This window comes from Cibotium barometz, chromosome 39 (assembly GCF_041138505.1).
Source record: "Cibotium barometz isolate CiBa-2024 chromosome 39, ASM4113850v1, whole genome shotgun sequence".
Taxonomy (NCBI): domain Eukaryota; kingdom Viridiplantae; phylum Streptophyta; class Polypodiopsida; order Cyatheales; family Cibotiaceae; genus Cibotium; species Cibotium barometz.
This window is the reverse complement of record NC_141084.1, coordinates 39582862-39595198: the sequence shown is the minus strand read 5'-3', so window position 1 is coordinate 39595198 and position 12337 is coordinate 39582862. Positions and strand designations below refer to the sequence as shown.

Here is a 12337-nt window from a genome sequence, read left to right as displayed (position 1 = left end):
CTTTACAGGCTAGATGCATATGAAAGACAAAGGCATGCTATATGTACAGTTTCTTCCACAAAGGCAATGGGTGATGCTATAAGCACCCATTGCATGCACGCTTTGGTCACTTGAACTTTGGCAGTTTGTTGCGTTTGCATAAACATGACATGGTATCTGAGCTGTCACATCTTAAAGCCCCTATCAAACATGACATGGGATCTGAGCTGTCACATCTTAAAGCCCCTATCAAACATACATTGTGGGAGTTGTATTCTTGGAAATATGTAGTGAGCATCATTTCCCAAAGATGCTTCAGTTAGAGTTTTCTAGAAATCGCAACTATTGCACATTGATGTATGTGGTCCTATGTGAGGACACTATCTATTGGGGAGGCTACCTCTATTTTGTCACATTCATTGATGATTATTCTAGACTATCCATTCATTGATGATTATTCTAGACTATCCATTGAAACAGAAATCAAAGGTTTTTATATGTTTTAGGCACTTTGCACATTGATGATTATTCTAGACTATCCATTCATTGATGATTATTCTAGACTATCCATTGAAACAGAAATCAAAGGTTTTTATATGTTTTAGGCACTTTGCACATTATTCTAGACTATCCATTGAAACAAAAATCAAAGGTTTTTATATGTTTTAGGCATTTTGCTGCTATGGTTCAAAATACTTCTACATGTAAGATTGGTACCCTGCATACTAATCGAGGAGGGGAGTATATGTCTAAGGAGTTTCATGCATACATGGCTAATCATGGGATAAAACACCAATGTATTGTGCCCTATACACCTTAGCAAAATGGTGTATCTAAATGTAAAATCAGGTCTCTCATGGAGATGGCACATTATATGGTCAAAAGTTAGAAGTTACCTCATGGTTTCTTGCTAGAAGCAGTCATGTATGCAACATATATTTTAAACTAGTGTTCTACAAAGGCATTTCATAAAATTACACCTTTTGAAGCTTGGAATGGTAGAAATCCCTATGTGGCTTCCTTACGCATTTTGGGTTGCTTGCATACGCACTTCTACTTGAGAAACTTCCCATCAGCTTGATGATAAGGCTGTTAAATGTATTTTTGTGGGATACAGCTCATAAAGTAAGGATTATGGTCTCTATCATCTTGCTACCAAAAGAAGATTCTTGTGAGTAGAGATGTTGTATTTTGTGAAAGACGTAATTCATCCCTTACTTTCATGTAAAAAAAAACCAACAAAAATGTATGTTCGTAGGACATATTTGACACTCTCCTCCCATTGTTCAATGCATGACACATTGATGTAGAGCATTTGGGTAATCAAAGAAATGCTGAAAATCAGCCCACACAGATTACAAATTAGCACATTTTTTAGTCCACAAGTCAGCCTATTGATGAGACAAATGTGGATGATGCAGCTGATAAGGAAAGAAGGGAAATTGAGGAGTTTAAAATTATGCCAAAATGGCTAATCCAAACACTATGTGACAGCAAATTAGCCACTCCTTTGCCTAGAAGAACACATACAAAGGTTAGGCTTTCATCATGCATCCATTATTGTTGATGCAAAGGTTATGCTATTATTGTTAGTTTATGTGATGAAGAGGAGCCTGTGTCCTTTGATGAAGCAAAGGAATCTGAAAATTGGATGAGTGCTATGCAATCTACATATGATTCGATACTCAGAAATGAATAAGATTTGGTAGACTTACCTCAAGAAGGCCATTGATACAAAATGAGTTTACAAGCTGAAACGTAAAGCGGATGGCAATGTTGAGCGATCCAAAGCTAGGCTTGTTGCAAAGGGTTATGCACAAGCGAAAGGCATTGACTATGGTGAAACCTTTGCACCCACATGTCGTATGACTACCATGTGGACTATCATTGCATTTGTAGCACATAAAGTTTGGCATGTATGTCAATTGAATATCAAAGCTTCTTTCTTGTTTGCATGAGGAGGTCTATGTATCTCAGTGTTGTGGTTTTGTTCAAAAAGTCAAGAATCAAAAGTATGCAGATTGAAGAAAGCTTTATATGGTCTTAAGCAGAGCATGGTATGAAAAAATACTTGCATACTGGGTTTTCACAACAACCCAATTGATAGTACCCTTTATATTAAGGAGACTAAGGATGTTTTATTAGTCATCATGTTATATGTTGATGACATGGTGCTCACAAGCCCTAATGATAATCATACTTCAGCTTTTATAAAACTGATTTAGAGAAGTCTTTTAGGGCATTGAGTTTTGGTAGTGTAATGATGACATTGTTATGCTGCTACACAGGAAATACATAGATACATTGTTTAAGAGGTTCAATCTTGAAGACTATAAACCTATGGCTAGACCTATGGAGCCAGGTTGACAACTAAGTCTTAAAGATGCAAGTGACTCTTTTGATGCGGGCTTATATCAAGAAGCTGTTGGGATGCTTTATCTTTCTGTATAATGCCAGGCTTGACATTCAATATGTGGTCTCAATATTGAGCAAATCTATGCATAGCCCAAGCATAAAGAATTGGTGGAAGTCTGTCAAACGGGTGTTTCATTACCTAAAGGAAACTAAGCACTTTGGGTTATTTTATCCCAAGGGGGGTAAATCATAGGTGCATGCATTTATAGACTCAAACTAGGATGGATGTTATGACACACGAGTGTCGACGAGTGGTTTTTTCTTTCATATTGGTGATTCATGTATATCATCGCTAGCAGGAAGCAACCCGATGTGGCCACTTCTAGCTATGAAGCTGAGTACCGGGCAGTGTTTATAGTTACAGTTGAGTGTGTGGCTTAAGCACTTTATTACTAATTTGGATATTAGTGAGCCCTAAGCCACTACCATCTTCACCTGATAGTCATCAAAGCGCTAGTAGTGTTAATTCATTTCTAAGGTTAACAAAAGCTACTGCCATTATCTTACATCAAGGAGTCAAGGTAGATACACCAAAAGGTCATACATTTAACACATGAAGCAATGGTGTCCAAATCTACAACTTGGACGAGCGCTTGTAATGGTCCGACGGAATACTTATGGTGATTTCCGCTTCAAGAGTGTGTGGTAGCAAGTTGGGATGAAGTCTCAAGTGATGTACTTCATGGATATATTATGAGAGTAGTCATTTGTAATAGCATTAGGCCTCTTATGAGCATAAAGTTCCTAGCCGACCACAGTTTAAGCGAGTGTGTACACTTATGGCCATGAAGTGAAAATCTCTCATAATATAAAAAACTCTCCCATTATGTAATAGAGTCTTGGTCTTGCTAATCCTCTTGCGAATCTCTCTCTAATCTATACTAGTGAGTGTATGTGAGTGAAGTGAGGTGAGAGGAGGGACGAGTATACCTAGTGCAACATGGCGGTGTGACAATGCTCATGGGAGACACGGTGGAATTTCTACTCAAGGAGTGGTGGATCTTGGAGACCTCAAGGGTTACAAGCCCGGCTATCGGAAAGATCCCCCACCACGACGGTTGTGGTTTGCCACATAATCTTCTCGTTAGATGTGTTTCGACAAGGGTTTGGGTGAGCCATAACATGAAGTTGCGAGGAATCCAATTTTTTATGCTCGCACAAAGCACATTGAGGTGCACTATCATTATGTTAGGGAGAGATGCTATGCAGGGAAAATCAGCTTTTTGGCTTATGTGCCAACATAGAACAACTTGGCATATTTATTCACACGAAGGCTCTCCCACAAAAGAAGTTTGAAGCTTTTTGTAAAGCTATAAACTTACTTCCCTTTGGGGACTAGTTTGGGCTCCCTATCATAGTCCAAAGAGCATGGCACATCTCTGTACTTCTAGTCCCAACAACTGAGGGGGGGGGGGAGGGGGGAGGAAAGCGAGAGAAAAAAAGATATCAAAATATGGTGTGTGTGTGTGTGAGAGAGAGAGAGAGAGAGAGAGAGAGACGCTTGTAAACCACAATAAAAAATGAGAGACTTTTCTCTCTCCTTTTGCCTTTAAATCAATTATTGTCTAAGAGACTCATATACATACATACATACATACATACATACATATATATATATATATATATATATATATATATATATAGAGAGAGAGAGAGAGAGAGAGAGAGAGACGTACATACATACATGTGTGTTTGTACGTAAATATATATAGCTATGTATGCATATATATGTTTATACATACCTACATCACACGAGACGACGAAGCTAATGACAAAAGCGTTTCTCTGCTTGAGTCTCAGAGACAAGCATACTCATCTCTGACCCCGCTTGAAAAACAAAAACAAAAAAGAACATCACATACATGCTTGTTTTCTTTTCTCGCTCAGCAGGTAGCTCAACAGCAAGTATCGAGCGTCTCTGGAAGGATGACTTTGCCTGGTCCTGGGACGACCGAAAGAGCAGGGTAAGTGTTTATGCTTTGATTGAGGCTGAGGGTTGTGGATCTACGGCATGGTCACCAGAGAATGGATGAAGAGTGCTGCGGTGGTGATGATGGTGTTCTGGCGACGCTTAGGTTAGAGGATGCATTCTCTTCTCCGGAAGCAGGGATGCTACCCCAGCCTTCCATTGAGAGCCTTGCAGACATCGTGCGCAAGTGCACAAAAGATATAAACCTAGCCCTCCGCTTGCATGCCTACATTTGCAAAAGTGGGCTGGAGGCTCATACATCACTGGGGAACTACCTCGTCTCCGTGCTGGTTGAATGTGGAAGCATGTGCAACGCTCAGAAGGTTTTTGACAGGTTGGTGTCCAGGAGTGAGTGTTCCTGGAATTCTCTGATCATTGGTTACATCAAATGTGGGGAGTCAAGGCATGCTCTCACCTTGTACCAGACAATGCAGGAGGATTCTTTACATCTGAATGAATATGCTTTTGTTGCCTTATTGAAGGCTTGCACTAAGCTGAAAGATCTGGAGAGAGGCCGCAAAATACATGGTCAGGTTGTGAGCAAGGGCTTGTTGGAAAGCAATCTTATTGTTGGCACTGCCTTAGTTGATATGTATGCCAAATGTGGCATGCTAGCAAATGCGCAGGAAGTGTTCGACAAACTTCCAGCTCATGACATAGTCTCATGGACTGCATTAATTGCAGGTTATGCGCAACACGAGCGTGGCAAGGAAGCACTGAAATATTTTGAACTGATGCAACGCCAGGGTATATCTCCAAATGCTGCAACGTTTGCTTCCATCTTGAAAGCCTGTGGCAGCATTGGAGCGGCAGACAAGGGCAGAGAAATACATGATGAGATTGCAAGAAAAGGGTTGTTGAAAACAAACCAAATCGTTGGCAATGCGCTGGTTGACATGTACGCCAAATGTGGCTCACTTGCAAAAGCACAGGAAGTGTTTGACATGCTTCCCATTCGTGATATAGTCTCGTGGACTGCGCTGATTGCCGGATATGCGCAACAGGAGCATGGCGAAGATGCACTAAACTGTTTTGAACAGATGCAACTTCAGGGTGTCAGTCCAGATGTTGTCACGTTTGTTTGCAGCTTGAAAGCCTGTGGCAGCATTGGAGCCACAGACAAGGGCAGAGAAATACATGCTGAGATTGCCAGAAAAGGGTTGTTGGAAAGAAATGTTGTTCTTGGTGCTGCCTTGGTCGACATGTATGCCAAATGTGGCATGCTAGCAAAAGCAAAGGAAGTGTTTGACAAGCTTCCAATTCGTGATGTAGACTCATGGAACGTGTTGATCTCAGGATATGCACAACACAAGTGTGGCGAGGAAGCACTTAACTGCTTTGAACAAATGCAGCGTGAGGGTGTCTGTCCCGATGCTGTTACGCTCGCTTGCAGCTTGAAAGCCTGTGGCAACATTGGAGCCACAGAGAAAGGCAGAGAAATACATGCCGACATTGAACAAAAAGGGTTGTTTAATACAAACCAAATTGTTGGCAATGCACTGGTTGATATGTATGCTAAATGTGGCATGCTTGCAAAGGCACAGGAAGTGTTTGACAAGCTTTGTCTTCGTGATGTAATCTCATGGAATGCATTGATTACAGGATATTCCCAACTTGGAGAAATTGCAAATGTTCTCTGCATCTTTGATAGAATGAGAGGAGAAGGCATCAAGCCAAATCCAGTCACATTCATTAGTGTTCTTAATGCTTGCAGTCATGAAGGTTTGGTAGATAAGGGCCAAACATACTTTGAGGCCATGAGCGAAGAATACAACATTACTCCAACTCTTGAGCATCACACTTGCATGGTGGATCTTCTTGGCCGTGCAGGCCAATTAGATAGAGCTGTAGCAATGATAAAGAAAACATTGTCCCGTCCTGATATTGTGATGTGGCTTACCATGTTGGGTGCTTGTCGGAAGTGGGGCAATGTGGAGCTTGGAAGACAGGCCTTTGAACAGGCCGTGCTATTGGATGAAAAGGAAGCTGCAGCTTATGTTTGCATGTGTAACATCTATGCAGATGCTGGCATGCATGAGGATGCAAAGAAGGTGGAGGCAATGAGAATGAAAAGACAAGCATGGAAGAAGTCGGTAGAATGTTAAGTGGACTGGGATTGTGCATTCGTTTTTGGTTGTGGAGTTAAAAAAGCATCCCCAAAGAAAAATTGTTTGTGCAAAGCTAGAGGAGATCTCCTTAATAATGCAGGAGCGAGGCTATGCCCTCGGCTTGCATTGGGTGTTGTACGATATACCTGATGCTGCAAGATGTGGGCATAGTGAGACATGTGCCACAATTATATGCCCAAGAGAATACCCCATACATCTTGTCAAAAATATGTGGGTTTGTAGTTCCAGAACGGCATTTATATCAAGGATATAGGAGAAATCGTTTCAATCCAGTGATGCTAACGGCATTCATTGTTTCCAAGAAGGAAAGTGTGATTAAGGAGACTATTGGTGATGTTGGTGCAGTGCAGTAGCCATGCTTTGCAGTTAAAATCACACAGCAATACAAAACCTAAGGAATAGGAACAGGGTTTGGAAAAATGAAACCTGTCATTACCGTTTGGGACTGCCAAAGTATTGCATTTACATATTACATTTACACACACCAAATCTAGATGGAAGAGGGTTTAGATTGAAGTAGTCTCTACTATGTGTGTCCAATTTTAAGTGGAACGAAAATTCAACATTTGAGGAGGACAAAATTAATTCCAGCATCCATATCTATGCATCAAAAGAAATTTAGGGTTCTTTTTTTTTTTTTGTGGATTCTTACATGCCTGGTTTGGAGCTGTTTGGTATAGGCTGCAGGTGTGCTCTATGGAGTTCCTAGCATGAGAGAGAGAGAGAGAGAGAGAGAGAGAGAGAGAGGAGGCGCCAAAGGTGTGGGTGTTGGCCATTCACCAAACAGGTGCCAAGTGTTGGGCCAACCCCACACTTGGCCATACTTGCTAAATGAGTGGTGGGTGCCCATATCACACACAAGGTCCACATCACACACAAGGCCATTCATTAATGAAACGGGATGCCCTTCGTTGCCTTGGCCGGCTGCTTTATTAATAGGCAAGGCCTCTTTAATGAAGTGTCCGCCCACTTATCTGTACCTGCAAGTCATGTTATAACATAACAAAGGCTTTTAAAATACACTTAAGTGTAGAAATCATACTTACCACCTGTTCACAGGCGTGAAAACATGTGTAAAGATCTCCCAAACATGACACACAAGCTAGTAGTCAAAAAGTTTGCTGGCTCTGGCTTACCGCCTAACCATAGATGCCACCGATAGGATCACCCTTGAGCATAGGGCTAAGGTGCTTGTCCATCACAGATCCATGCCTGTCAACCTGGGTGTGTCACATTACCAAGGTTTGCCTTGCCAAGGCCCTTGGCAAGCTATCTATCTCTAGGATGGACAAATCCATGAGTGGACCAATCCCTTGGTCTAGGTGCATATCAACCTTGTCCTCAAGACAATAACATGTATAAATCCATGAGTGGATCAATCCATTGGTCTAAGTACAAACAACCTTGTCCTCAAGACAATAACATGCATAAAAGATTCACTCATTCCACGTATGTAGTAATTCTCCCATAAAAGCAGAAAGTCGTCACTCATGGAACTATTAACTTTAGGTGTTTACTTAGGCTGCGATAATCAGCTCGCTTTTCTTATCGTTTGGGCTCTCTAACCCAAGATTATATCAACTAACCCCATGGTTAGCAGTAGGTATGCAACATACTTCTTATCTATTTATAGGCATTTATTAGTATTTTATTAGATTTATGGACTTTTGGACATGTTACGGGAATGGGAGGTTATCTATTAAAGAGAATGTGGGGGAGAGGGAAAGCTTGAGTTCCTTGCAAACAAATACACACACACACACACATAAGAGAATTAAGACACGAGAGATGGATGGTTGAATTTTCTTCTATCTTTATCTCTTCTCTATAACCATTCACATAAAGAGATAAGAGTACATACTATAAGGAAAGTACTCTCTTACTATAACATACAATGGTTGGTCTATAATATGAACCCGACTACATGAGAAGGCGTTATAACTATGCAATAACTCTAGTGCTCCAAAGTGGTTGTCACACAACTTGTCGTTCACTAGCTGCATATCAACCATAATCTCACCAACTATGCCAGTGGCATAAGTGCGAAAGCTATCACCCAGGTATAACACTAGTTGAGCTTAATATCTTAACACTTCCTCTCGAGCTCAACTCTATATACTACACTCCAAGTAAGCTCCTAAACTTATGAAGCTTCCTTGTGTCCAATGCCTTAGTGAAGATGTCAACAACCACTTGATCCTCTGTGTTAACATTACCAGATCTACATCAACTTTACCTCCTCTCTCACAAAGTGATAATTGTTAGAATATATGTGATCTAGCATCCATCCTTAGTGCAAACCTTTGTGGGAAATCCTTAGTAGTACCTTAGAATAAGTGGTCTAAGGTTAGAAGACTCTTGTTTTACTTGATTACTGCGTGTAGGTCAAGTAGGTGACTCCCTAATTCTAGCCATCACCTTTTAGGTGAGTCAAGTGAGAGATCTTAGGAGAGGTGGAGTGATTCTAGGCCTCTAGGTTCCTCCTCCTCGTGAGTCTATATAAACAGGCTCTTCAACTCATTCATAAGCTAAGTGGAGAGAGTAGAGTGCATACTTTGTGTACTTGCTTAATATACTAAGTGGTCCTTTTTGGAGCATACTCTCAACTAAGTGGTTAATATACTAAGTGGTCCTTTTTGGAGCATACTCTCAACTTTGCATGGCATTGTGTCCATCTTGCATTGTTTTCATGTTTATGTGTATGTGGTGACTCTTGATTACATTCCGTTGCTCTTGAGTCTCATTCACTTATACTTGTATAGCTTGGTTATGTGTTAAAAACATTGATGATAGCTTAAAATAATGTTAACCACTTATAATTGATTGCCATAATATCTCCTTGTGATTAAGCTCTCTTTTAACATGGTATCATACCTCCTTTCCATGGGAGTGTGGTCCTTCATGTGTTGATTGGATGCACCTTAGTGTTTGTGGGTGTATGTGATTAAGCTCTCTTTTAACATGGTATCATACCTCCTTTCCATGGGAGTGTGGTCCTTCATGTGTTGATTGGATGCACCTTAGTGTTTGTGGGTGTATGTGATTCGTTCACAAGCATTCTTTCTCATCATTAAGTGGAAGTTTTGGTGAGAGATTCATTGTAAGCATTGGTTGCTTGGTGAGCATTGCTTTGTGCAACACTTTGTGTGTACTCTTCTCATTGCATTGGTGTGGGAAGCACAAACTAGTTTGAGGGAGGAGAATAGTTCTTTGTGAGTACATCCAGCAAATCTCTATGATGGCATAAAATCCTCTTAGTGAGTGACACATTAAGAGAGTAAGAAAGAGAGTATGGAGCTAGCAAAATTGTGCGCACTTAATAGTCATCTGCAAACACCTATTACTAGCATATTTTGAGCTATGTGTGGAGATGAATGGTGAGCAATTCAGTAGCTCTAGACGCATTGTGGAACTCCTCTAATCAAGTGAAGCTCTATGTGAGCTCAGTACTGTATGAAAAGGTGGCATCCACTTTAAGCATTATCTGGCACAGTAAACTTGTGTGAAGAGCTCAATTAGAGCTGTGCAACTTTGTGTGAGCTTGTGTAGCAAGTTTGGTTGCCCATCACACTTAGTGAGATAGGCTCTCTCTGGGGACAGTATGTCCAGAATCCTCACTGCTCAAACGACGGATACATAAGAGACATAATGAAACACAACACAAGGAGACAAGACTATAAGAGAAACAAGACACTTGTACTACTCTGGAAACACTGATACAAGTTTGCCACTATACCACGCACACTTAACAAAGGTTACAGTGGAGAGGATTACGTATAGCTCAAGATGGAGATAAGTGTCGATTCAAGACCAACTAAGCGTTTGCAGACATATACTACAAGGTAAGAGGAGAGTTGTGCATGACAATGCCATAGATTGAGACCAGGCGCGGGGCACTCGAGGGACCATATATGCCCCGATTGAGTAGGCGGCATCCCCACTATCTCTGGAAGATGCCATTGGCACGGGGCGATACCAGTGGAAGAATTTCCTATCCTTGGCAAATGCCATTGGGGTGACAGGACTTGGTCGTTGGAGTGTCAATGCAATGCCTTCAATGCCGATGCTTGCACGCTGCTTCCGACTAGTGTTAACCACTATGGTTAACATGGCCTTGACCATCCTATTTTTGTAGCGCATTCAGCCAACTTACGATGCCGTATTGCACTAAAAAAGACATCTTTGTATTTCAAAAGAAGTAAGATTTTGTATGATGGTAATTGTAATTTATGAGTGCGCAACCTTACACTGGACTTATTGTATTTCAAAAGAAGTAAGATTTTGTATGACAGTAATTGTAATTTATGAGTGCGCAACCTTACACTGGGCTTATTGTAAAACAGAGGAAGTCTTAGACTTCATATGTAATTGCTAGGCTAGTAAAAGACCGCCATGGACTATTTTAAGTCATGAACACTAGTCACATGTATATAAGTCAATTTCTCAATAAGCAAAGCATAATCATTCCCCTTTGCAATAGATTGTATAAGAACCTCCCACACACAGAAATAGTTCAAAGTCTGATCCACAAAGCTCATAAATCGTGTCTGATTTACAAAGCTTGTAAATCATCATCAGTCACATCCACATCAATGGGTAAGTTATTACCATTCTTCTTTCAACTAGTAGTTGCTTTGTGTGAGTAAACACAAGTATTTGCTCGTCACATCATTGATGAAATTTGAATGCCAATTTGTCTGCACCATCCTTTCATATACATCTTTGGATGGGGATGGTATGACTCATCACCTAGATTTTTCTTAAAAGGAGCATGCACAATGTCCTCAATGATGACAACCCAAACCTTCCTAGTACCAAGCTCCTTCACAAACAACTTTTTCACCTAATGTGTGAAGAGAATGCAGGGAAGAGGGTGAGCTTGAGCTCCTTTTGTAATCTTCTTCATACACACACAAAAGTAGACAGGCACACAAGAGAGATATGATGGCTGATTTGTTTTCTTTTCTCTTCACTTCTCTATAGCCATAACGTAAAGATAAAAGTACATAATAAAGGGAGTACTCTACTGCTTAAACATACATGGTTAATAGTGTGAACCCGACCATATGAGCTAATGGTAGAATTATGCTATAACTCTAGCAATCCGAAGTGAATGTGATACATCTATGAACCACTAGTAGTATATTTACTATAATCTCACATCTCACCAACCATGCTAGCTATGTAAGTGTGGAGGTATCACCCTAGCATGTCATCTATATTTGCACTAATTGCTCAATATGTCAACATTCCCCATTGAGCTCAACTTCATACCTTGAACTTTAAGTAAGCTTCTAAATCTGTGAAGGTTTTCTATACCCAATGCCTTTGTGAAGATGTCAACCAGCTGATCCTCTGTTATGCTAACATAAACCAAATCCACATCACCTACCAGAACCTTGTCCCTAGCAAAATGGTAATGCGCTGGGTTACTGTGGCGAGCTATGTGCTATTCATTATCATAATAAATGACAACTACCCTATCCATGGGCTCACCCATATCTGCAAGTAGCTTGTACAACAAAGATAACCTCACATGTCATTATAGCAACACCCCTTACTCAATCTTTGTCCTCAAAGAAACCTACGTCTGACTGCTCCAACTAATAATATTGCTCCCAAAAGAGAATATCAAAGTGCTAGTAGATTTCCTATCTGTGACACTACCAGCCCAATCTGCATATGTGTACCCATGTCCTTGTACTCCAACCTGGTAGAAAAGTCCATAATATATTTGTATTTTAATATCCTCCAAGTTGTATTTAAATGTGGCTTCCTCAAGACTTACATAAATTAACTCATTACCAATCCACCTGAAGCTCAAATCTGACCTAGTGATAGTTAT

General features: G+C 40.6%; 1 protein-coding gene across 1 annotated transcript; it reads left to right on the top strand.

The window, feature by feature from the left end:
• Positions 1–4162: 4162 nt before the first annotated feature.
• On the top strand, positions 4163–7073 carry LOC147616083 (pentatricopeptide repeat-containing protein At3g09040, mitochondrial-like). Its single transcript, XM_086778716.1, has one exon. The coding sequence runs from the start codon at positions 4420–4422 to the stop codon at positions 6466–6468; it is 2049 nt and encodes a 682-aa protein (XP_086634842.1). The 5' UTR covers positions 4163–4419; the 3' UTR covers positions 6469–7073.
• Positions 7074–12337: the final 5264 nt, after the last annotated feature.